Genomic DNA, 27,601 nt, shown 5'->3' on the forward strand with positions numbered 1-27,601 from the left:
TTCAGGGTTGATTTCCTCTAGGATGGACTGGTTTGATCTGTTTGGTGTCCAGGGGACTCTCAAGAGTCTTCTCCAACACCACAGTTTGAAAGCATCAGTTCTTCTGTGCTCAGTCTTCTTTATGATCCAGTTCTCACACCTGTACATGACTAATGGAAAAACCATAGCTTTGACTGTATAAACCTTTGTTGGCAAAGTGATGTCTCTGGTTTTAAAAAAATTTTTTATTTATTTTTAAGTGAAACAAAGATGAATATTTTTAATGCTAAAAGTACAATTTACAAAGAAGATAGAAATCATGAACCATTAGACAGTTGACAACGAAGAAAAAAGATACATAGAGCAAAAATCAGAAAAAATATAAGGGAAGAGAAAAATGTATATAATCATAGTGAGACATGTTAACATTTCTCTGAGAATATTTTATCCAGTGCAGAAAAAATAAGAATAGGAGCATCTTACCAGATCTGAAAGAGACACGTGCACCCCAATGTTCATTGCAGCACTGTTTGTAATAGCCAGGACATGGAAGCAACCTAGATGCCCATCAGCAGATGAATGGATAAGGAAGCTGTGGTACATATACACCATGGAATATTACTCAGCCGTTAAAAAGAATTCATTTGAACCAGTCCTAATGAGATGGATGAAACTGGAGCCCCTTATACAGAGTGAAGTAAGCCAGAAAGATAAAGAACATTACAGCATACTAACGCATATATATGGAGTTTAGAAAGATGGTAACGATAACCCTATATGCAAAACAGAAAAAGAGACACAGAAATACAGAACAGACTATTGAACTCTGTGGGAGAATGTGAGGGTGGGATATTTCAAAAGAACAGCATGTATACTATCTATGGTGAAACAGATCCCCAGCCCAGGTGGGATGCATGGGACAAGTGCTCGGGCCTGGTGCACTGGGAAGACCCAGAGGAATCGGGTGGAGAGGGAGGTGGGAGGGGGAATCGGGATGGGGAATACGTGTAAATCTATGGCTGATTCATATCAATGTACGACAAAACCCACTGAAATGTTGTGAAGTAATTAGCCTCCAACTAATAAAAAATTAAAAAAAAAAAAAAAGAATAGGAGCATCTTGAATGATGTCATTAATAATTTAAATATAATAGTTTTTTTGCTTAATTTATATTAATCTTATACCCTACGCAAATATATTTAAAATTTTGTATCTCATATATCTCATACATTGTTATTAAATTTCCATAGGACATTTAGAAAAATTGGCATAAAGATAAACATTACTAAATTTCAAAGAGTAGACTCCTTTTTTTGTGTGTGATTCAGTTATACATATACATGTATATTATTTTTGAAAGTATTTTCCATTATAGGTTATTACAAAATATTGGCTATAGTTCCCTATGCTATATAGTAAACCTTTGTTGCTTGCTGCATATCTACTTATTTAAAATTAGAAATCTAGCATTCTATTCATACTGTCAATTAAGTGGACTCAAAATGTCACAAATATTTTAGTTAGGCAAAAATTTGTAAGTTTTCTAAAATATATGTATTATACTTATTACCTATGTATATATATACAAAAACTTTTCTACTGTGCTTGATAAAGTCTTGAGAAAGAACACAAAAAGAAAAAAGAGATCGAGAAATTGGAAAACATAAACTAAATGAATGGCGACACTGAATTTGAAATAGAAAAAGTGAAACAAACTAGATAAAAGTGAGAGATCCTCATGTAGTTCAGTAGTTTTGAAACATGACTGCTCATTAGAAACATCTGGGGCTCTGGTGAAAAAAAATAATACCTAGGCAGCTGTATTTTTCAAAAAATTCCAAGATAACTGATACGCATCTGGATTTTAAAAAGTGTGATTACAGGTTTTTCTATTAAATGGTAGCTTTGGTGATGGAGAGTTCTGTTATTTTTCTTTTGACGAATCATGATACAATGGTTTTAAGTAATAGTTGCATAATCACAGTAATAAAAGATGTTTATCAATTTTCATGATCAATAGGTAGACAAAAAATAAAAGATAATTGCAATTGCAAGCCATAATGGGAACATGGTTAACCTACAATATAAAATAGTTATGTACAATTTGGGGGATCAAGCAGAGTGATGTGGTAAGTGGAAGTACACACATGCACATGTTTTCATCTCAGCCAGTCTGTGTCTTTTGATTGGTGCATTTAATCCATTTACATTTAAGATAATTATCAATATGTATGATCCTGTTGCTGTTTTAATTGTTTGGGGCTTATTTTCTACAGGTAGGTCTTTTCCTTCTCTTGTTTTCCTATCTAGAGAAGTTCCTTTAGCATTTGTTGTAATGTAATGCTGGTTTGGTGGTGCTGAATTCTCTTAACTTTTGCTTGTCTAGAAAGCTTTTGATTTCTCCATCAAATCTGAAGAAGAGTCTTGCTGGGTAGAGTATTCTTGGTTGTAGGTTCTTCCTTTTCGTCACTTTAAGCATATCATGACATTCTTCTGGCTTGTAGAGTTTCTACTGAGAAATCAGCTGATGGCCTGATGGGAGTTCCCCTTGTAGATTATTTGTCATTTTTCCCTTGTTGCTGTTAATATTTTGTCTCTGTCTTTAATTTTTGTCGTTTTGATTACTTATGTCTCCGTGTATTCCTTCTTGGGTTTATCCTGCCTGAGATTCTCTGTGCTTCCTGGACTTGGTTGACTATTTTCTTTCCCATGTTAGGGAAGTAAGTTTTCAACTATCATCTCTTCACATATTTTCTCATGTCCTTTCTCTCTCTCTCCTCCTTCTAGGACCCCTATAATGCAAACAGTGTGTTTAATGTTGTCCCAGAGGTCTCTTAGTCTGTCTTCATTTATTTTCGTTATTTGTTTCTGTATTCTGTTCTGTGGCAGTGATTTCCACCATTCTGTCCTTCCGGTCATTTATCTGTTCTGCCTCAGTTATTCTGCTGTTGATTCCTTCCAGTGTATTATTCATCTCTGTTGATTTGTTCTTTAGTTCTTCTAGGTCTTTGGTAAACATTTCTTGAATCTTCTCAATCTTTGCCTCCATTATTTTTCCGAGATCCTGTATCATCTTCACTATAATTATTCTGAATTCTTTTTCTGGAACGTTGCCTGTCTCCTCTTAGTTGTTTTTTGGAGTTTTATCTTGTCCCTTCAACTAGGACATAACTTTCTGCTTTTTCATGCAGATTAACTTTCTGTAATGTGGCTTTTGTTTTAGTTACCGTAGGATTGTGGTTCTTCTCTCTTCTGTCTGCCCTCTGATGGAGGAGGCTAAGGGGATTGTGTAAGCTTCTTTATGGGAGGGACTGGTGGTGGGAAAAACTGGCTCTTGCTCTGGTGGGCAGGGCCTTGCTCAGTAAGCTTTAATCCAAGTGCATTCCCTCCCTGGTAGTTTTTTTGGCCTGAGGCGACCCAGCCCTCTGGTCTTCGGGCTCTATGGTCTGGTTAATGGCGACCTCCAAGAGGGTTTATGCCAAAGGGGACCTTCCCAGACTGCTGCTGCCCGTACCCCCATCCCTGTGGTGAGCCCCTGCCAACCCCCACCTCCACAGGAGACCCTTCAACACCAGCAGGTAGTTTTGGTTCCGTATCCCATGGAGTCACTGCTCCTTTCCCCTGAGTCTTGGTGCACACAGGGTTTTGTTTCTACCCTCCAAGACTGGAGTCTCTGTTTCCCCTGGCCTGTGAAAATCTTGTAATCGAATCCTGCTGGCCTTCTAGGTCAGATTCTCTGGGGATTCCCAGTCCCTTTGTCGGATTCTTAGGCTGGGAAGCCTGACATGGGGTTCAGAACCTTCACAACAGTGGGAGAACTTCTTTGATGTTATTTTGTGGGTCACCCACTTTTCTGGAATGGGATTTGATTTTATCATGACTGTGCCCCTCTACTGTCTTTCTGCGGCTTCTTCTTTGTCTCTGGATGTGGGTGTCTCTTTGGTAGATCCCAGTGTCGTCCTGTCGATGGCTGCTCAGCAGCTAGTTGTGACTTTGGTGCTCTCGCAGGAGGGGATGAGTGCACGTTCTTCTGTACCACCATCTTGAACTGGAAGTCCTGTCTCTGCTTTTTAGTTCACTGTCTAGGTTCGTCATAGCTTTTCTTCCAAGGAACAAGTGTCATTTAATTTCATGGCTGCAGTTACCATCAGTAATTTTGGAGCCCAAGAAAATAAAGTCTGTTAATAAATATTAAAAAATTACTAATTTATCCTATAGCTGTGACTCAGTGAAGATTGACTATAATTTATAATGCAGTACTTCAAGCAGTTTTAGATGTGTTTCTCTAGGCATCTGCCATGTTCATTTCTGTGCACCAGGATAAGAAGTTGTTCTTTAGCCTGTGTGTTGTGAAGTCAGGTAGCTGCAGGATCAGATTGGCAGCATGAATGTGTGAACTGGATTTTGTGTAAGAGGTAGAGAGTGAAAGAGCTGAGATGAACTAGAGAATATATGGCCTCTTCAAGGTATTCAGACAAAATTCTTCAGGTTCTGGGGCAACCATTCTTAGTGACCTCCTGGTCTAGCCTTCCTTCTGTTGTTAAACTACTGCTTTATTTAAGTGTGTTATAAGTCAGAATGCTTTTAGTAGAACACTAAGGACTAGGTAAAGATTTAAGCAGTTGGGGACTGTATACATAATTTATACTGCAGAAATTATTTTGTGAAATAAGTTAAAGTTCTTCCAAAAGGATGTATGTAAGGTGATTTTTACATGTTTCATGAGGACAAGGACCACATCTCTTATGTTCACTGTGTGTTCAGTGTTTGTCACAGTGTCTGGCCCGCAGTGGGTGTTTCAGTAAATATTTGAACAACTGAATGGCTGTGCACTTTTTAGTGTCTGAAGAAGAATTTTTTGCTGCTTCTGTGCAGTATTCCCCCCATATCTGCTGTTTTACTTTCTGTGGTTTCGGTCGGCTCTAGCTGGAAATATTAAATGGAAAATTTCAGAAGTAAACCGTAAGTTTTAAACTGTGTGCTGTTCTGGGCAGTGATGGTCTCATGCTGTCCTCCACCCCACATGGGGTGTGGCGCGTCCCTCTGCCCCCCCGTGGGAGCTACCAGCCCATTAGCATAGGAAAGAACGTTTTATTTTTCGGGGTTGGCACTGTGCATGTTTGAGGCATCCCCTGGGGTCTTGGAAGAGCTCCCCCAAGAGTGAGACTAATGTGCTGTTTATAGCCTTACCACTTGGTGGCACTACACTCATTTAAAAACCTGAGGAGGTGTACTCACACCCGTGCACACGCAATGACTTCCTCACACAAACACAGAACAGACTGCAGTAAGTCATGGGCACTGTTAAGTCATTATTAACTCCAGAAGAGGAGTATCAGTAACCACATGATTTTCTCTCTTTTTTTAAACCCAACTTTATTGAAATATAACTGATATACAAAAAAACTGCATATTTAATGTATACAGTTTGATGATTTTGCATAGAGTTCTTTACTAATCCTTTAAAAAAATTTCTGAAGTGATAGATTACAGATTTGAAGTTCTTAGATCATAGGAGTGTTTGTTAGCATTTTCTGCTATAGCCTCAGTGTCTAGCGTAACATTGGGTGTAGAGTATATCTTTAATGTGTCATCATTTTGAAAGAATGTGTGAATGAGTATAAATGTTAACTTCTGTTGATTTCACTCCTACCAACCCATCCCCAGATAATTTTGGCCCAAGATAAGAGAGCCCTAAGTCTTGTTTTAGTTAATGACCTTTATGATGTCTCCTTTAATCATTACAAATTTTCATCCAAATTTACTAAAGAACTGTGATTAAGATCAGAATACATATTAAAAGAAGTCAGCGGCGATGTTAATTGGATTCTAGATCTACTGTTACTTTTCTTTAATCGTCAACCATAAGATAGATTTGAGGACAAAATACTGTAATAAGGGGAATTTCAAGAGTGTGGTGGTATTACTCTTTGAGAGTTGGGAGTAAGAGAGTGTTCTCTAATGGAAAAAGCAGGCTCATCAAGGAATTTCTTGAACATATTGCAGTCAAAAGTGTAAGAACTCATGGATATTTATAAGACTTCAAAAGTCTCTGACCACAAAAAAGTGTAGGAGTGCAAGAGTTAATGAAGGAAGATGATTGAAGGATTTTATTTTGAAATTAGGCAGGATAGAAATAATTTACCAAATTTTAAGATCATAAATGAATTAACATTTTTGGAAAATGGGTTTTAATTACAGTGTAGTAATGAAATATAGCAGTAGGAATAATATTTTAAAAACTAATTTATCAAGTTTAACTTTACAGTGAATCTAGCTGACGTTTGCAATGATGGTCTGAGGCGCTTCCCAGCTCTGTAATCTCAGCCCTGAATAGGTGCTGTAGGGAGTGTGGCAGAAGCCCTTGTCCTAAGTAGGTTATAATCTTGTTGGAGAGACCACAAGTGTGTATGGAGCCAGCCTCCAGTGTTGGCCAAGAACAGCCAATTTCTCACATCAGATCACCTGCCTCTTAGCTCTGTGCCCTCTGGGCAAGTTACTTAACCTCTTTGTTCCTCAGCTTCCACAAATGTAAAATGAGGATATTAATATTACTCCTCCTCCTTAAGCTTTTGACTGACAGGATTAAAAGAAGCCTAGAAAAGGACTTGGCACATAAGTGTTATCTAAATGTTTTCTTCTCTCACTAGAATGTAAGGTCCTCACAGTTGGTTAAATCAACAGTTAATAGCTAGAGGTCAGAGCTGTAAAGATTGCATTGAAAAATATGTGGACAGTATACTGTCATATATGCTGTCGTTTTTAGGAATTCAAATGAGGGAAGAAACTAATATAGATTGTAGCATAATTTTTCTAACAATTACACAGGTAAGTTAGAGTTTGCACTGGATTCTGAAATTTGGATTGAATGTTTGTAGGTAGAAACAGGCTTATTAGGAGGAAGTGAATAGGAGGGAAGGATAGGCTCTTTTGGTTTTATCAGGTATATTTTAGACCAGGAAAGATTGGTTTTGTTACTCTAACTAGATTAGTCTTCACTGATATTATGAGTTCATTTAATTTGATTCAGCTCCAGAATTGCAGAAAATTCCTGAAAATAGATTAAAAGTGGAAATTAATCATGTTTGTTATGTTTATGCTAATACTATATTAAATAAAATTTGGAAGCTGTTATTTTTTTCATATTTTAGGGGTCAGTGTCACCAGTTGAAAGCTGGGTTTTTTTTAAACACATTGATAATATATTTCCTTTAATATTTTATAGGTAATTAATAATGCTTGTGCTACTCAAGCCATAGTAAGTGTGTTATTGAACTGTACCCATCAAGATGTCCATTTAGGAGAGACATTATCAGAGTTTAAAGAATTTTCACAAAGTTTTGATGCAGCTGTGAGTACAATCTTATTATTCCTAAAATACCCTGTTTGTGGTGGTTCTTATTTTAATAGGCTACTTTTAAAACTTATTTCAGATGAAAGGTTTGGCGCTGAGTAATTCCGATGTGATCCGACAAGTGCACAACAGTTTCGCCAGGTAAAGATACTTTATATTAAATAAATATAATATTTGCAGGTTTATCTTTGCTGGTTTGTTTTTCACCATTTTTCTCTTCCCTGTAGACAGCAGATGTTCGAATTTGATGCTAAGACAGCAGCAAAAGAAGAAGATGCTTTTCACTTTGTCAGTTACGTTCCTGTTAATGGAAGGCTGTATGAATTAGATGGATTAAGAGAAGGACCGATTGACTTAGGTAACGTGGTTCCTATTCCTGGCATTTCAATTTTGACAAAGAAAAAAAGATCGGATGTTCACCTTTGTTTCAGTCCCAGTGCTGCATAGGTTTTGAAAGGGGAGGTGACTGAGGTGTGATGTCCTTAAGCTCTTCAGTCTTTTATGAAACTAAGTAACAGGCAGGGAGGACATGTTGACTACTGTAGTTTCATTGGGGCCTTTAATTTTTTCCTATGAGAAAAGTGTTTTTAGTCCCTAGATTACATAATTTATTTTTTATTTTTCAGTTAACTTTTAAAAACTACTTCTTTTAGTGAACCTAAGTTGTCATTGATAAGAAATACTGTCCCATCCCTGTCATCTGTGTTAAAATATTTTCCCTTGGATTTAGGTCTTTCAGAATCTCTGTAATTCAGTGTTCAAGAGTCTATAGAAATGTTTTTCTTCAAAGCTGCTATTTAAATAGTGTAGTAATGTGCTGTCCTTTGTGCCAAAGGGTGAATTTGTCCTGATCCCACCCCAGCTCCAGCCTTGAGCTCATGATAAATGGTTATTGAGTGAGGCTGAGGTGGTTCTGATCTAGTAATGAACAGGCCCACCAAAGAAGTTTAACTCCATATTTCACCTCATTAAGTTTTTTTTTCTTTTTTTAAAGTTAGGTTTAAGTTCAGTGAAACCTGTTTTTATGAAATCTAATGTTATTTGCTGTTCGCAAAACTTTATACTTTCAGATTAAAAAAAAAATTTGCAGTTTTATTTTGCTTATTCTTATTGCCCACACCCATGTCTGGAACCAATAGTTCATCTAATGCAGATTTACATGTTTAAAAATATTTATTTTTCTATGTTTCCTAAAGAAAATTAATAGAATGTTCTTTTAATTATGTAGAAGTTGATTTTCTCTGGTTTGGGGGTTGATCTGATCTCTGCATTTTTTCTCTTGGCATCTGTCTGATCAGCCATTCTCTATTCATTGGATCCATCAGCTATAAAGGACGTAAACTATAAAACAGAACGGCCAGTTTTGCTACACAGCTGGTGGCTATGCTAAAATATAGGTAAAAATGGAGGATTAAAACAATTGGGTAAAATCAGTTTTGCATTGTGTGTGGATTTCAGGATTTTTTTTTCTATAGTTGTGATGGTGGGGAGTCAGATAAGGATTCAGTCCTTACTTTGTCACTAACATGTGAGCAGGCTTTTCTTAGCCCTGAGTTTCATCATCTGTAAAATGAAAGGCAGTCATCCTTATCTCACAGAGACAAGAGTTTTAATGAAATAATTCCCTAATTCATTGCTTTCTCAAACATTTGTCTAGCACCGCAAGTGACACAATAATGTGGCAGTGCAGATTATGATAACTTATCATTTCCTCCTAATCATCACTGAGAAAGTAAGAGTTGAAGCTTAACATAGTTATGCTGAAAAGTTTTTTCACTATACTGAATTTGCCAAAATATTAATAAAAAGATGCTTTGAATAAACTTTTGAAATAATATTGATGTCGGATCTGATATAAATGCTTCATTTCTTCCTAGGTGCATGCAATCAAGATGACTGGATCAGCGCAGTGAGGCCAGTCATAGAAAAAAGGATACAGAAGTAAATGCTCAGCTTATTTTTTTTGCCTAACGAATGTTCTCATTTTAAACATTTCTTTAAGCCTTTTTTTTTTTATTGTTTTAGCTGTACTTACTGCACTTTTTCTTTGGATTGGATTAATATGTTCAGGAAATCATACAGAAAAATCTCTGAATTCTACATAATAATAAGTTATCTTGTCTTTATAGGAGCTAAACGTGCACATCTCTGTTTAGGTAGATACTTTTTACAATTATTTTGTGAAGTTTATTGTTTTAGGACTCTGTCTTTTTTATTAAATTAATTTTTATGTTGAGATAATTATAGATTCACATTATAAAAATAATTCAGAGGGATCCTGTGTACCCTATACCCTTTGGGAGGAACATCTTATAAAACTGTGGTACAGTGTTGCAGCCAGATACTGACGCTGATATAGTCAAGATGCAGGATAATTCCATCACCGCAGTGGTTCTTCATGATGCCCTTTTATAGCTGCAACCACTAAACCCCCCCTTCCACCCCACATCCTTAATCTGTAGTTCTATAATTGTTGTCATTTTAAGAGTGTTACATAAATGGGATCATAAAATATGTGACCTTTTTGGATTGACTTTTCACCCAGTGTAATTCTTCGGAGATTCATCCAGGATGTTTAGTATTATCAGTAGTACCTTCTTTTCTATAGATGAGTAGTAGTCCATGGTATGGATAGTCTATTATTGGGTTTTTTTTTTTTTTTTTGTCCATTCACCTATTGAAGGACATCTGGATTATCCTCTGGTTTTTGCTATTATGAATAAAGCTGCAGTAAACATTTGTGTACATATTTTTATGTGAACATAAATTTTTGTTTCTCTGAGATAATACCTAGCTGTATGGTAAATGCATGTTTAATTTTTTAAAAGAAATTGACAAACTCTTCCAGAGTGGCTGTACTATTTTATGTTACATTTCCACCTGCGGTATAGTATAAGTGATCCAGTTTCTCCACATGCTAGCTAGGACTTGGTTTTGTCAAAATTTTTTATCTTAGCCATTTTAATAGGTGGCTATTAAATCTGGTTTTCATTGTGGTTTTAATCTGAGTTTCCCTAATGACTAATGTTGCAAATCATGCCTTTTGTTTATTTTGTAATTGAATTGTTTTCTGACTGTTGAGCCTTGAGGTTCTTTATATACTCTTGATATCACCAGTCCTTCCTCAGACACTTGACTGAAAACAGTCTCTCCCAGTCCCAGCCACTCATCCTGCCACTGTGGTCTTTCACAGAGCAAAAGTGCTCCATTCCAGTCAAGTCCGGTTTGTCAGTTTTTCCCACTATGAATTTGTATTTTTGTTGTCCAATCTAAGAAATCTTTGCCTAGACCTAGGTCCCAAAGATTTTCACCTTTTTCTCCTGAAGGGTTTATAGGATAACATTTTATGTACAAGTCTGTGATGTATTTTGAGTTAATTTTTGTGTGATGTGAAGTTAGGTCAAGGTTCATTTTTTTGCTTTGTATTTTCAATTGGTTTAACACTATTTGTTAAAAAAGTCTATCCTTTACCGAACTGCTCCTGCACCCTTGTAAAAAAAAATCCAGTTGGGCACATTTGTGTGGGTCTGTTTCTGGGTTCCCTCTTCTGTTCCATTGATCTGTTTTTCTCTTCTCTGCAAGTACCTCACAGTCTTGATTGCTGTAGCTTTATTATAAGTCTTGAAATGCAATAGACTGATGCCTCCAACTTTATTCTTTTTCTTTAAAGTTGTTTTAGCTGTTATAGTTATTCTGCCCTCCATGTAAATTATAGTGTAATTTTATATCTACAAAAGTTCTTGTTGGGATATTGACAGGAATTGTGTCAAACATCAGTTTTAGGAGAACTGGTATTTTTTTTAACTCAGCTGATTCTTCCAATCCATGAGCATGGTATGACCTTGCATTTACTCGGATTTTCTTTCATTTCTTTCATCAGCATTTTGTGGTTTTTAGCATACTAATTCCATACATATTTTTTCAGATTTATACCCCAAGTAGATCATGTTCTTTTGACTGATAATGAATGATACTGTATTTTAATTGATTTCCATGTGATCATTGTTAGTGTATAGAAATAAAGTTTAATTTTTTTCTTTCTTTGTCTCGTATCCTTCAACCTTGCTGAACTCACCCACCAGCTTTAGAAGTTTTTTGTGAATTCCTTGGCATTTCCTACATAGATAATCAGGTCATTTGCAAACAGAGACAGTTTTGAATTTGCCTGTTCCTAATTTTAGTTTTATCAGTTTTTAAAGCTTTATATATTTTTGCAGGTCTGTTGTTTAGTGCATAAACACTTATGATCACTATTTCATGTTGGTGGATTGACATTTTTACCATTACACAATGCTGTCCCTCTCTAGTAATTTTCTTTGAAGTTTACTTTATCTCCGGTTCATAGTCTTTTCTTTCAGCACTTGAGAAATGTTATGCCTCTCCCTTCTGGTCTCCATGGTTTCTGCTGATAAATTCAGTTATTCAGTGTGTTTTCACCCTGTAGATGTGGTTAACTGTATCTGTTAACTTTATTCCTAGGTATTTTATTCTTTTTGAAGTAATTGTACATGGAATTGTTTTCTTGGTTTGTCTTTCTGATAGTTCATTATTAATGTATAGAAATGCAGTAGTTTTTATTAGCTATTAATAGCTCTAATAGTTTTCTGATAGAGTTTTTAGGGTATTTTGTATTTAGTTTCATGTCATCTGCAAATAGTGAGTTTTGCTTCTTCCTTTCCTATTTGGATGCCTTTTATTTCTTTTTACTGTGTGATTGCTGTGGCTAGGACTTCTAATACTGTGTTGAATAAAAGTGGTGAAAGTAGGCATCCTTATCTTGTTCCTGGTCTTAGAGGAAAAGCTTTTTAGCTTTTCACCATTGAGTATGATGTTAGCAGTAGGCTTGGCCCTTACTGTGTTGAGATATGTTCCGTCTATACAAAGTTTGTTAAAGAGTTTTTAATCATGAGTGGATATTGAATTTTGTCAAATAGTTTTTCTGCCTCTATTGAGATGATCATGTGATTTCTCTCCTTTGTTTTGTTGATGCAGTTATCACACTGATTGATTTGTGTATATTGAACCATCTTTATATCCCTAGAATAAATCCCACTTGATCATGATGTGTGATCCTTTTAATGTATTGTTGAATTAGTTTGCTAATATTTTATTGAGAGTTTCTGCATGTGTGTTCACCAGGGATATTGGCCTGTAATTTTCTTTATCTGAAGTGTCTCTGATTTTTGTATCAGGGTAATGCCATACTCAGAATGAGTTTGGAAGTATTCCCTCCTCTTAATATTTTTTAGAATAGTTTGAGAAATATAAGTATTAATATTAGCTGTTCTTTAAATGTTTGGTAAAATTCCCCTGTGAAGTCATCTGGTATTGGATTTTGTCTGTTGGGATTTTTTTTTTTTTTTAGTTACTGATTCAACTGTTGTTACTGTTTGTTGTTTAGTCTTTAAGTCATGTCTGACTGTTGCAACCCTATGTAGCCTGCCAGGATCTTCTGTCCATGGGATTTTTCAGGCAAGAAAATTAGAATGGGTTGCCAGTTCCTTCTCCAGGGGATTTCCCAACCCAGGTATCAAACCCACGTCTCCTGCGTTGGCAGTATATTCTTTACCACTGAGCCACCAGGGAAACCCTACTCATTCAATTATATAATTAGTAATCAGTCTATTCAGCTTTTCTGTTTCTTCCTGATTCAGTCTTAGAAGGTTATTTCTAGGAATTTATCCATTTGTTGGCATATCATTTTTCATAGTATTCTCTTATGATTGTTTGTATTTTTGTGATATTGGTTGTAATGTCTTCTCTTTACGAAAGCTTTCTTAAAATGTCAGTTTTTATGGTTAGCCAATTCGTAGATTTGTGTTTACCCCAGAGAATAAGGGAGTAATCAAAATAGATTATCTTAATTATAACAGTGTTAGATTTCTTTATTACAGTATAAACTATAATTTTTTCTTAGGTACAGTGAAGGTGAAATTCGATTTAACTTAATGGCCATTGTGTCTGACAGAAAAATGATCTATGAACAGAAGATAGCAGAGTTACAAAGACAACTTGCTGAGGTTTGTGGCCATGTGTTTTATGTACAAAGTTCTAGTTATTCTCTCAGGGGAACTATTTTCTTTTCTTCTTTCCTTCCTTTCTTTTTCTAAACTATAGATTTAATCAAGTGTCCTGAGTGGTGGTTAAGATAATGCACCCTGGAGTCAGGCTTCCTAGATTCAGCTCCTGCCTTTGCCACTTAGTGAAAGTATGATTTTGAGTGTATTTCTTTGTGCCTCAGTTTCTTCATGTAAAGTGAAAATAATAGTCTTTACCTTAAATGTTGTTGTGAAGAATAACTGAGATAATATACATATATACAAACCACTTCAAAAAAATGATGGACAAAAGTATGTACTAAATAAGTGTTCACAATTAACTATTTACTGTAATTTTATTATATAATTAAGCAAGTTCGAATATATTTGTTACAGAATTAATTGGGTACATTAGAATCACATGTAATCTTTGTTATTCCTTATGATGATTATCTTTCTAGTAAATATGATTGGCAAAGAGAATTAGTAATAGACAAAGACTTTTGTTTACGTTTCTTTGATCACATTTTCCTGAGTATGTTTAAGCACATTTATTTTATAGCTAACAGAAGATTGTAACAATTCATTACATTATACAATGGATGGTTTTTAGGTAAAAATTCTGATATATTGTAGGACACAGAAATTTGGGAGAAATACTACTTCTTCCTTATACTTACTTATAAGCCCTAATAAGTATTTCTTTCATCCTTTAGTATTACAGTTATTAAGCTGATATTCCATCACCAATATTAAGATCAAAATTGGGAAATGACTATACTATGTTTATCATCTAAAAATGTTTTAGATTTAAGTCTCAGTTATTAGGGTGTGCTGTTTCTTTTTCTTTTCCCCAAGGAGGAACCCATGGATACAGATCAGGGCAGTAATATGTTAAGTGCTATTCAGTCAGAGGTTGCCAAAAATCAAATGCTTATTGAAGAGGAAGTACAGAAATTAAAAAGATATAAGGTAGGTATTTTTCTTTTGTTCCTTAACGTTTTAACATAGAGTAGGGTATTTTGATGTGAAGGTGTATTGACTGCTTGAACTCTTCTCCCCATCACTTACGTGTTTTCAGAATGTGTTATCTGCCTGGCATCCTACAGAGGTAACTAGTAAAGTTTCTTTCCTTTTTATTTTTTTTCAAGTATGACTGTGAACAGATATTTAACACATCTGTTGCTAATGTTCACTGCAGTTATTTTTAATGCTCAAATTACCCCATCTTTGGCCATTAGGAGGCACATCAGGCTGTCTACCAAGTTCTTTGGATTTGACTGTCTTCATGTCTAATAGCTTCCTTGCTTCCTAGCATGACAAGATGTTTCAGACTCTATCTTGTACATTTCCTGCTTCAGACTTGAAACTGGCCATTTTTTCAAGAAGTCCTAAGTGCTTTAGGTGAGAAGTAGTGTTTAGAAACCATTATCTGGTTGCTCAGGGTGCTTAGCAATATTGATTCTTCATTATTTCCAGGACTTTTCAGAGTCAAGAAATACGTTTTTACTTGTTTCTTGTTTTATCTTTGAAGAGAAAATACAATTTGAACTCATGTTAATACTCGAACTGAGGATTAAAGGGCTTTATATTTGAAGTTAAGCATTTGTGTCTTTTCAGTTGAAAATCTTGGTTCCTGTCAGCATTAACATAATTACTTACTTGCTTTCTGCTATCTGTGTATGTATTTATGTATGAAAAGGTTCAGAATAGCAATGCCAGTAGTGTTAACAACTGAGACGTGTTCTCTTAATTTTTTTCCTTAGGATATATTTCATTTTGAATGTGCAATCAAACTAGCATATTTTAAAATTCACTTGAGAAAATTTTCTCTTGGTGTCATTCTGTCAGCAGTTTAGTACATAGCTAGGTTCATTTTTTAAAATTTTCTTTCTAATTTGTTTAGGGTTTTAAAAATTTTAAATTATGTCAACCATTATATAACTCAGGGTGAAATACTAAGCAAGCCTATCTTCAATTATGTCATTTTTCTTCATTTGCGGTCTGTCTGATAAACTTTTCTCAGAGATGGAGAAGAGTGAAGGAAACTTAGTTTTGTGGGATGTTGGAAACAGTACTTAGGTGATCTATCATGTTTGTCACAGTAGAAAAAGCAGTTTTCACCTGAAGCTCAGTTAAGGGCAGGGATTGTTCTTCTTTCTCTTGTTTACCATAGTGTGAGAATGCTGCTCTGTAACATAATTAATAGCCAACAATGTGATTGTTAAAGTACATGGACCCTGGGCAAGTAGGATTTCTTCAGGTGGAGGTGGTAGGGGCTGGCTCCAGAGTGTTCCAGACAGGAAAAAGAAGGGCCAAATTCATGGAGACAGGAAAGTAAGGGATGGAAGCTTGAATGATTTTCTCTTTTATGTGGTATTAAAAAACTTCCTACTATTTATGTATTCTGGTGCAGTGTTGTTACATAATTAACTAATTTTTCATATTTGCTTTAAATATAACACTGAGTTTAGAATGTTTGCTTTGAGAATGCTTTGTTCAAAAATTGGGCTAAAGAATTTAGCCAAAAAGAATTCTCAGACCAGATATAAAATAAACATGCTAAAATTTTGTTTACTTCATTAATTGAGCAAACCTGTAAGATGTAACAACTAGTTCAAAGGAGAAGTCAAAGAAGCTCAAATTTATGTGAACTGTAGGAATGCCGAAATGAATTTGCAAAAGGTGGAAACTTTTTTTTTCCTGTGGAAAGGAAAGTAAATTGAACCTCTACCAGAAGCACAGATTTTTGCCTACAGCTATTCCCTTTTGGTCAAAAATAATCAAAGAAAGATTGTTCTTAATCACACAATAAAACTGGCCTTATTGTTTGCAAAAGTGTAGTAGCAGGAGTATTAATTTATCTTGTGGGCCTTCTTAGTTTGCTTTCATGAGTTACGTTTTCTTTTCTGGGCGCCTGATGACCTCAGCTAGCGATCAGAAGTTGTTTTGTGAAGTTTGCTCTGCGTTCAGATATTCTTTTGATGAATTTGTAGGAGAGAAACTGGTCTCCCCGTCCTACTCCTCCGCCATCTTGACTCCCACTCCATGAGTTACGTTTTCATAGATTATCTCCAATTAGACTTTTAAAAGCCTCTGTTGTTTGCTAAGCCAAGAGTAGGATGCTATACCCCAGAGAATTCTCTTCACATATTTAATTGTAATTAATCTTTATTCTCAGTGGCAGTGAAAATCTCATTATTTCTAATGCTTTTCTTAATGTAAGATTTTCTTTCATTTCTATTTCGAGCTGGATCCAAAAATTAAAATATCAGAAACTTATTGAAAATAGTGTGGTTTGATATGTGTTTTATTTTCAGATTGAAAATATCAGAAGGAAGCACAATTACCTGCCATTCATTATGGAATTGTTAAAGACTTTAGCAGAACACCAGCAGTTAATACCACTAGTAGAAAAGGTAAGTCTTTTACTGGTGAGTACTTAAATTAGATTTAGTCTCCAAAAAATGTTACTTGACTTGAGTACAGATAAAATTTGTTGAAGCTTTGCTTTTACCTGCTTGTTTTTCAGCTTGAGAAATGCTGGGTCAGTGTCATATTGCAAAATAAAAATAAGGAATTGCTTTGTTGCTTTAGCTTTCTGGAATGCTTAATGTTAGAAATTCAGATTGTGCTATATTAGAATGAAATTTAAAACATCTTTCTTTAGCTGAAAACAAATTTAATTATTGAAGTGATGTTTCTCATTTAATTTAGCAAAAATTTGAATTATCATAGAATTTAGAACTAGAATGAGCATTGAAAGGGGGAAAACAGCATAACCTAGCCTGAGAAATAGATTTCCTTATTCCCAAGCTGTTATCCTTTGCACTAAGGGAAAACTACTACAGGTTAGTGAAAAATTCTGATTACTAGGATTTTTTTCTTCCATATAAGGCACTTTAAGAAAAATTTTGAATAAATGAAGTGTAGTAGTTTTTTAAGTTTATACAATAAATCAGTGTTTCTGAAAGTGACCACTGGATACTCTTTTATTTATTTATTTTATTTTTAATTGGAGGATGATTGCTTTACAATGTTGTATTGGTTTCTGCAACACAGCATAGATCTCTTTACAACACATGTTACCTGGCCCCTCCCCAGATAGTCTGGTATAGGGAGGGAATCTGTAATAAGTTCTCTCAGGGGATTCTAATTAAGCTGGTCTGTTTACCACATTTTGACAAGACATTACTAGGCAAGTACCATTTTGGACCCTTAACTTAAAGACCAGAATACATTGTAGATGTTTTTTCTTATTAACTTTAAAGTTCATGAAGCACAGATATATTTCAACCCAACTCTTTGATACCATCATGCTGCTGCTGCGAAGTCGCTTCAGTCGTGTCCGACTCTGTGCGACCCCATAGACGGCAGCCCACCAGGCTCCCTCGTCCCTGGGGTTCTCCAGGCAAGAACACTGGAGTGGGTTGCCATTTCCTTCTCCAATGCATGAAAGTGAAAAGTGAAAGTGAAGTCACTCGGTCGTGTCCGACTCTTCGGGACCCCATGGACTGCAGCCTACCAGGCTCCTCCGTCCATGGGATTTTCCAGACAACAGTACTGGAGTGGGGTGCCATTGCCCTCTCCAGTACCATCATGAAATCTGAATAATTCAAGATGTGTGTTCAGCTTTTTGTTTATACTTTATTATCTAGATCCTGAACATGCTATGTATTGTACTTGGTCACTCAGTTGTGTCCAATTGTTTGCGACCCCATGGACTGCAGCCCGCCAGACTCCTCTGTCCATGGGCATTCTCCAGGCAAGAATATTGGAGTGGGTTGCCATACCCTCCTCCAGGGTGGTCAAACCCAGGTCTCCCACATTGCAGGCAGATTCTTTACTGTATGAGCCCCCAGAGAAGCCCAAGGATACTGGGGTGGGTAGTCGATCCCTTTTCCAGGGAAACTTCCTGACCCAGGAACTGAACCATGGTCTCCTGCATTGCAGGTGGATTCTTTACCAGCTGAGCTACCAGGGAAGCCTGAATTACCAAGGAAGTCTGAAGCATATGAACATGTGCTTCAGCTTTTAACATTAAAAGTAAAATTGTTGCAGGAACACTGCTAAATCTTCTCTGTATCCATATAGATTTTTTTCTATTTATGTATCTCAAGGTAGTAAAAATCATAAAAGTCCAAGATGTGAAACTAATTTTTAAAGGTTTAGATTAACAGTTAGGGTCCTGTAATCCTCAAGATTGCCTGGTTAACCAAATATCTAAATATTAATATTACTTGTATGAAGCACTGTGAAATATTTCTCTGTTGAAAATACTAGAATATAGACTGCTGTGGCAAATTGTATGATATATCTGTTATTAAATGTAGATAAATATTATCAGGAACCAGACAAATACTTTCGAGAAATTTTAAATGTATGTATTTTGCTTTAAAATTGGTCACTGAGTAAACTTTTTTGTGCAACTTAAGAATAGGACCATTTTTATATAACTTTAATGATAGTATACTTCCATAATTTTTTAAAAGCATAGTTAAAACACCTTTCAGCTTTTTGCATTAGAACCATAATTCCTTAATTCCTTAGTTCACATTATTTTGGACACAGGGTGGCAGTATATGAATGCCTAGTGTTGGTGGAATACCAACCCAGTCTGTTCTTCATCTGTATTTGTTTTACTGAAAGAGTAGTTACTGACTTTCTTGTTCTTTGACTAATAATACTGCACAGGCAATATTGAGATACATTTATTTCTTGTATATATGCACCATCTGTTATGTGCATAGATTCTGAAGGGAATTCAGATTCATTATTTGATTAGAGTTTTTGAGATGTTTTGATTATCCAACATTTATCTAACTGAAACTGTATTTGAAGCAGTCTGTTAAAGTCAACAGATGTACACATAATTAAGACACATCTCCTGTCTTAAGCAACCCAGTTGGGGAGAGGATAGGAATACATAATTATAGTACTGTGCTGTATAGTAGTATTCTGATAAGTGCCAGAATAAAGTCATGCTAGAGATTCTGGGGGAAGCACAGGGTAGCTCCTAAATATTAACTTTATGCCATTTAAAATTTCATATCCTCAAATTTTTAAATCTGTGGTTAGAATTAGATGCTTAATTTTGACCAGTGAATCAGCTTCTTTAGTACAAATATATTTTTGTTCATCTTATTTTGAAAAATCATATCATACTGAAATATCAGTTTCTGCTGATAACTGCAAATATTAAAAATTAAAAACAACAGATCAAGATTAAATTTTATAGTTATATCCAATATAAAGATTTTGGTAGTGAAAGTTACTTAATAAATAAGTGACACTTCTAGGAAAAAATTACATGTAGAGTTCAGAAATGGATTATTACATTGAAACCCACCCCTCTTCCCCGCAATGCCAAGTGAAAGAAAAATTAGGGACAAAGTGTGGAAGGGGTGGAAGGAACCGGACAGGAAGGTGTGGCTACTCTTGGCAGAGTTGCTAAGAGCTAAAGCTGTCCAGGATCAGATTTCTGAGAACAGTGGCATTTACTTACTGCCTGTGATGGCTTGGAAATATTTGAGCTGTGAAAATCTTTTCATTTTACAGAATAATAAAGAGTGCAGACTTTGATTCTCTCAAGGGCCTGTGCCTTTAATGAATTAGGTTAAGATCTTGCCTTATAAGTGTTCTTGTTCTATGAAGCTTCTATTCTTATCTGATGAGTTCCTTGAGTGTATGTTACATAAAAACTGCTCAGGAGGTAATATAAAAATGTATAGTTATAAAATTTCTTGTGCCATACATCAAATCTGTTCCTTAAAGTATGAAATAAAATCAGCAGATTAACGTTTCACTTGTGAAACTTTTACTTATTCAGATATAATTCTTTAAAAATTTTATCCCAACTTTTAGATGTGTTTCTGAATCATTGTCTGTCTCAGGTTTTTAGCAACCACCGATACCTACCATAATTTAAAATCATAGATTTTGTTACTGTGGGGGGTTCAGAGCAACCTCACAGTATTGAATTTTGTCCAGATTTTACGAAGACATTATAATTCAACTTGTAATAAATAACTGATGTACAGAATTTACTTTTTCTATCCCTTAATAGAAACAAGGTAGAACATAGTTAAGTTGTTCACAATAATATCTATATTAATACCTATGATTACAGAATTATCTGACTTGAGTCAACAATTTTTAATATCTCAATAGCACACTAAATAGAAGGAACATATTTCTGAACAGTGAACATTTTTTCGATGCTATTTTGAAATACAGTATTTTTTATGCTTCAGTAAAGGCCAGAATACAAACTTGGTTTAAATCTCAGAAATGTTATTTATTGTTAGCTGTTGCTTTTAGGCAAGTTATTTATTTTACTATAGAATCTATTTCCTCATGTATAATTTGGGAATCATACTTAGTTCACATTCTTGGGGATTAAATGAGATCTTATTGGTCAAGGTATATAATTATTTTTAACTTATTTTATTTAACTTACCTTTAGTTTTATCTTAATTACATATTTTAATACATGAATGGATACTCTACATGTCTTTGGTTATTTAATTACGTTGTGAAATTTGTTATTAACCATTTTTTTCATTCTTATTAATCCTAGTAAGGTACCTGTGTATTCAGACATCATTAAGAAAAGAAGTACACATTTTTATTTCCCAGTTACATCAAAAATGGAATTGTGTTTTTATTATTTGGAAACAGAAAACTTCTTTGAGAAATCATATGCATCAAATTACAAATTATTCTTGTTAACTGAAAATGTTTACATACACAGTTTAAAAAACTATATGGTACATACAACATATTTACTTTAATATATTGTAAGGCCTAGCACTCAGTTTTATCATACAGTTGTGTAATAATTTTATTACCTAATGCAATATAAAAAAAGATTATAGTTCTAATCAAGGAAGGTTTTTTTCCTTAATTGTATAATATCAAGGGTTTAATTTATTTGTTCCTTTCTGATTCAAGTGCCATAGTGAAAAGAACATTATGTTCTAGTCTTGTAAAATGTTGCTTCTTAAAGTGTCGCCTGAGGGCCAGCAGAATTGGCGTCACCTGAGAGTTAGAAATTTAGATCCTCAGGCATTTTACTGAGTTAGTCTGCATTTTGACATGGTTCCCAGGTTATTAGTTTGATAACACTTGTTAGCTCTGGCCTCCTCATCTGCTAAAAAGTAAAATGGAATTACTGTGTTCAAGCTCTATACTTGTTATGAGCTTCAAGTGAACAACTCTTGAAAATATTTTTTGAGTCATTTTAGTGAGGTTTATCAACATTAAGGGTATGTGATCCTTTTAGTTAAGTTAAACTCATTTAAACTATTATGTTAAACTCATTTATTCAAATATACAGAAATCAGTGTAGGATTTTTCTTATACTTGGTTTGTATGAGTAATGGACACATACGTAAATATATTGTTGTGAAATAGTTATGAATGAATATGACTTTATGGAATGAGTAATTTTTTAGTTTAAAATTATTATCATTATAATAATACATTTTCAACTTCAGGTAAGAAATAACTGCAAACCAAATATGATCCTTTTTTATTGAGGACAAAGAGTCACTATATAATTGTCCAGGAGGAGTTCATTGTGAGTCTCAAGTTATAAAAGATAATACTTTAAACATCTTATAAACAATGTATTTTAAGCATTTTAGCTTAAGAGTGTCCTCTTAGACACATTTTAATATGACCTGAAACATACTTTTTTTTTTTTTTGAAACATACTTTTAAGATGTTATTGTGTGCTATCTTTAATTTCTAGGCAAAAGAAAAGCAGAATGCAAAGAAAGCACAGGAAACCAAATGAAGAGGACGCTTTGGGATGTGCATACATTTCTGCTTCTGCACTTATCTTCATGGAAACCATTAAGTATAAAGAACCTTGAGCAACTTTCTCACTGACTCAGTGCACGTTTGGCAATAGTACCAGTCTGTCTTGTCTTTAATGCATGGATTCATAAACTCTCCCTACCTGCATCATGTGCATGTGATGCGTACTAAATAAAAGCGGTGTTCAGAGCACTTGCCCAAATTCCATTATTTGACCTTGGATCTGAGAACTCCTGTTGGTTCTCTGGATAGATAACCGTCATAATGAACCGAGAAAATGGACAAATGCTATTCTCTACCTGTAATTGTTATAATTAATCTTTCATTCAATCTTCCAGCTCGGTTAAATGCTTAATATTTATAAATGTCAGATCTTGATTAAACTGAATCTGTTTTCTTCTCATCATTAATGGAAAAAAAATCAATATTTCTATCTTATAGTATCTTAAGTATTTTGAAGATTTAAAAATGATTTTATCTTCTATACCAATTATTTAAAAAAGCTTGATTTTTAAGCAGATCATTTGAAAAGAACAAAAGTATAATTTCTAGTGATTTTCATTGCTACCAGTAGAAAAAGTAATAAACATCCCAATTTTATTTTAGCAAACTTTTTTCAGTGTTTGGAATTATTTATGTATTGTAGAATTGTTTCAGGAAGGTGTATTATGCGTCAAAGCAAAATTTTAGGTAAAGAGCAAATTGTGAAATCTTCAAGATTTTGGGTGTTATTGTTTGGCAACATTTTTTCAAGCTGGTAAGCTCTATCTTTATAAAAAATCAAAGGTTGGTCAATTTTGGCTATTACCTGCTTTTTTATAAAAAAGGTGATGGTGGTGATGGAAGATCCTTGTTTGCCAATTTGAACAAAATTAGTACAGCCCAGTAGTTTATAAGAGCCATCTATAGTTTGCCCACAATGGAATTTGCTATTGCTTTGGAGAATTGCTTTGTTCTTTATTTTATAAAATGATACTGTATTCTTGCTCTGAATCTTCTTTTTCGAGTTAAACTTTATAAAGGAAATTTTATAAAACTTCTATTTATAAAGGAAATAATCTACTTTTTTTCTTTACTAGGTACTTTTATAAAATTGATTCATGACTCTTTAGTATTTTATTATGGAAAAATTTAAATATATGTAGAGAGACTGTATGCATCCTCTAATTTGAGACATATGAATTTTTTAAGATTTTTTTTGTTGTTGCTGCAAAAAGCTTTATTGTTTCCATTTGGTCCAAGGCTTGGAAGAGGGCCCCAGGGTGGTTAATAAACTGCCTAGTGGCTGCAGAGAGGGGCTTTAGGCAGAAGTCCTGACACCAGTGGAGCTCCTCAAAGGCCACTGGGCTCCAGGGTCTCCTAACTGTGCTCGAGGGTGGGCCTCTCAAAGAGATACTCATTCGGGTCAGCCTGGGGACCTCCAGCCTGGGGAGGTTAGCCAGGTGGTGGCTTATCTCCTGGATGTTTCACCCACTCGTCTAGGAAGTGGCTCTCTAGAAAGTCACAGAGGTGGGAGTCCACCCGGGCAGAACCCAGGGCACGCAGACCCAAAAGGGCCTGGTTCATAGCGTCCTGGGTTTTGCCCCATTCATCTTGGGATGGCTTCTGCACCTCATGGAAGAGGGTGTGGTCGCCCCTATGGTTTTGCACCCTTCAAGAGTCGCTGGGGGCCCTGTTGCTTCATCTTGGCCAATTCACAGAAAAAGTGGCCCACACTCTCCAGAACCACATTGTCGCGGTGGGAGCAGAAGCCCAGAGAGGTAAGTGTGGGAGACCTGCAGGTGCATGTTGACAGGTGGTGAACCATGGTCTCTCCGTCTGTGGAATCGGATGAATCTCGGATCTCATGACTATTCCGGTAACAAGGAGTTCAGTTCAAAAAAGAGAGTTGGCTGGTTCCGGACACCGAGTGACTGATTCTGAGGGTTGAAACTGAATTAAAGCTTGGAGGGTGGTCGAAAGCTGGAGTACAGGGGCGTCCCTAGGTCTGTTCTGTCCAAACACTGTTGAAATAAGAGACAAATCCACAAGTAGCCAAGCGCACTGCTTAAGGATTGTTTTTATGCTTACTATATTGTGGTATTTTTAAAATAATGTGAGAAAACCTGGTGGGAAATTGAGTAGTGAAATTAATGAAATATTTTTCATACATGATTTCAATTAAAGGTCATAAAGAAAATTGAGTTTTTCGTTTGTTCATGAGTAAATAGATTTTGCTTTGGATACAATAGTGATTATGGAGTGTTTTCAAAACCATGATAGAGTTTAAAAATGATTTCATAAGGATTACTTTAGGTCCGTCTTGATCTATACATTTATTTCAACTTTATATATTTTGAAAAGCAATGCTAGGAGTGTTGTAGTAAGTAGTATCCAGTGATCAAAGACAGTGTGATACTGGCATTGTTGTCCTTTAGTTGCCAAGTTGTCCCTGACTCTTTGCGACCTAATGGACTGTGGCCTGCCCTGCTCCTCTGTCCAGGGAATTCTCCAGGCAAGAATGCTGGAGTGGGTTGCCATTTCCTTCTCCAGGGGATCTTCCCGACCCAAATTGAACCCACAGTCTCTTGCATTGGCAGGCAGATTCTATACCACTTAGCCACCAAATCTGTATTTATAAGGTTACTTGAGTTTTGACAGAGATAGCAAAGTAATCCAACAGAGAAGGAAACTCTTTTCAACAAATGGAGCCAGAAGAGCTGAATATTCCCATGGAAAAGATGAACTGTGATCTTCTACCTCACAAAAGTGATTTTGAGGTGAATCCCAGACCTACATGGAATAGCTATAATACAAAGCTTTTTATAAGAAAGCAACAGGTGAATATCTTAGGTCACAGAAAGCAGTGACCATAAAAGATCTAAAATTAGTGTTCATGATAATTAAAAACTTGTCATTGAAAGATTCTTTTAACAAAAGTAACTAGTATCAAATGACATTTAAAAAATGTGTCATAGTGAATTAAGTCAGAAAAAATATATTAATTCATTTATGTGGAATCTAGAAAAATGGTACGTTTCTGTCTCTCAGTCATGTCAGACTCTTTGCGGCCCCATGGACCATGCCAGGTTTGCTGTCCATCACCAACTACCAGAGCTTGCCCAAACTCATGTCCGTAGAGTTGGTGATGCCATCCAACCATCTCATCCTCTGTTGCCCCCTTCTCCTCCTGCCTTCAGTCTTTCCCAGTATCAGGGTCTTTTCCAATGAGTCAGCTCTTTGCATCAGGTGGCCAAAGTATTGGAGTTTCAGCGTCAATCCTTCCAAAGAATATTCAGGACTGATTTCCTTTAGGATGGACTGGTTGGATCTCCTTGCAGTCCAAGGGACTCTCAAGAGTCTTCTCCAACACCACAGTTCAAAAGCATCGATTCAGCGCTCAGCCTTCTTTATGGTCCAACTCTCATATCCATACATGACTACGGGAAAAACCATAGCTTTGGCTAGATGGACCTTTGTTGGCAAAGTAATGTCTCTGCTTTTTAATATGCTTTCTAGGTTTGTCATAGCTTTTCTTCCAAGGAGCAGGCGTCTTTTAATTTCATGGTTATAGTCATCATGTACAGTGATTTTGGAGCCCCCCAAAATGAAGTCTGTCACTGTTTTTTGTTGCTTCCCCATCTATTTGCCATGAAGTGATGGGACCAGATGCCATGATCTTTGTTTTCTGAATGTTGAGTTTTAAGCCAGCTTTCTCACTCTTCTCTTTCATTTTCATCAAGAGGCTCTTTAGTTCTTCACTTTCTGCCGTAAGGGTGGTGTCATCTGCACATGTGAGGTTATTTTATTTCTCCCGGCATCTTGATTCCAGCTTGTGCTTCATTCAGCTCAACATTTCGCATGATGTACTCTTCATAGAAGTTAAATAAGCAGGGTGACAATATACTGCCTTGACATACTCCTTTCCCAATTTGGAACCAGTCTGTTGTTCCATGTCCAGTTCTAACTGTTCCTTTTTGACCTGCATACAGATTTCTCAGGAGGCAGGTAGGGTAGACTGATATTTCCATCTCTTTAAGAATTTCCCACAATTTGTTGTGATCCACACAATCAAAGGCTTTGGCATAGTCAATAAAGCAGAAGTTGATGTTTTTCTGGAACTCTCTTGCTCTTTCAATGATCTAGTGGATGTTAGCAATTTGATCTCTGGTTCTTCTGCCTTTTCTAAATCTAGCTTGAACATCTGGAAGTTCTCGGTTCACGTATTGCTGAAGCCTGGCTTGGAGAATTTTGAGTATTACTTTACTAGCATGTGAGATGAGTGCAATTGTGCCATGGTTCAAACATTCTTTGGCATTGCCTTTCCTTGGGATTGTAATGAAAACCAACATTTTTCCAGTCCTGTGGCCACTGCTGAATTTCCCAAATTTTCTGGCATATTGAGTGCAGCACTTTCATAGCATCATCTTTTAGGATTTGAAATAGCTCAAGTGGAATTCCATCACCTAGCTTTGTTCGTAGTGATGCTTCCTAAGGCCCACTTGACTTTGCATTCCAGGATGTCTGAGTGATTACACCATCATTTTTATCTGGATCATGAAGATCTTTTTTGTATAGTTCTTCTGTTGTATTCTTAATATCTTAAGAATTATTAAGATATTCTTAATATCTTAATACCTCTTCTTAACATTTTCTGCTTCTGTTAGATCCATGCTATTTCTGTCCTTTATTGTGCCCATCTTTGCATGGTATAGATGAACCTATCTGTAGAGCAGAAATAGAGGCCCAGATGTAGAGAACAGATGTGTGGCCACGGACTGGGGGAGAATGGGGCGTGGGATGAATTGGGAGGTTGTGAGTGACACATATATACTAACTGCCGTGTGTAACATGGACAGCTGGTGGGAAGCCTCTGTATGGCACAGGGCACTCAGCTCAGTGCTCTGTGATGACCCAGAGGAGTGCGGTGAAAGTCCAAGAGGGAAGGGATGTGTGTATACTTACAGCTGATTCATGCTGTTATACAGCAGAAACTCACATTGTAAACCAACTATATCCCAGTTTTTTAAAAAAAAATTAACTGTATAAAGCCACTGAATTAATAGCTATAAGGGTATTTTCTTATTAACCTAATTCTAATAAATTCCTTGATAGGCATGCACATACCTTAAGAATGGTTTATTTTATCGGCTCCTTCTTTGATGGAATGCAAATGCATTGTGACCCTGCATGATAATTTCTGGCTTTGAATAAAGAAGTATGTTATCCTTTCCTGTGTCCTAAATCATGAAGCTAGTGGAGAAAATTGAGGAATAGGAGCAATTCAACAATATATAAACTTTGGTTATGTGGAAATTTTTTTTTTTAAGTTTTTAAAAAGAAAGTCTTATTTGCTCATTTCACTTCTGCCCTTTCTTTTCTAAAATCTGGTTTAGTGATTGGGTAGATAAAGGCACTTCCATTCTG

General features: G+C 35.6%; 1 protein-coding gene across 2 annotated transcripts in view; it reads left to right on the forward strand.

Annotated features, from left to right (window-relative positions):
* Positions 1 to 22,387, forward strand: part of UCHL5 (ubiquitin C-terminal hydrolase L5) — a 43,802-nt gene extending 21,415 nt beyond the window's left edge. Inside the window, exons 4-11 of one of the 2 annotated variants that reach the window (XM_043924604.1) lie at positions 7,206 to 7,331; positions 7,414 to 7,475; positions 7,562 to 7,692; positions 9,212 to 9,275; positions 13,252 to 13,354; positions 14,231 to 14,344; positions 16,693 to 16,791; positions 22,128 to 22,387. In XM_043924604.1, coding sequence (XP_043780539.1) covers positions 7,206 to 7,331; positions 7,414 to 7,475; positions 7,562 to 7,692; positions 9,212 to 9,275; positions 13,252 to 13,354; positions 14,231 to 14,344; positions 16,693 to 16,791; positions 22,128 to 22,172 — 744 coding nt within the window. In that variant the 3' untranslated portion in view covers positions 22,173 to 22,387. The remainder of the gene's footprint in view (positions 1 to 7,205; positions 7,332 to 7,413; positions 7,476 to 7,561; positions 7,693 to 9,211; positions 9,276 to 13,251; positions 13,355 to 14,230; positions 14,345 to 16,692; positions 16,792 to 22,127) is intronic. The other variant, XM_043924605.1, reaches the window with a different exon arrangement.
* Positions 22,388 to 27,601: the final 5,214 nt, after the last annotated feature.

The sequence above is a fragment of the Cervus elaphus genome, chromosome 14 (assembly GCF_910594005.1).
Source record: "Cervus elaphus chromosome 14, mCerEla1.1, whole genome shotgun sequence".
In the NCBI taxonomy this organism is placed as follows: Eukaryota; Metazoa; Chordata; class Mammalia; order Artiodactyla; family Cervidae; genus Cervus; species Cervus elaphus.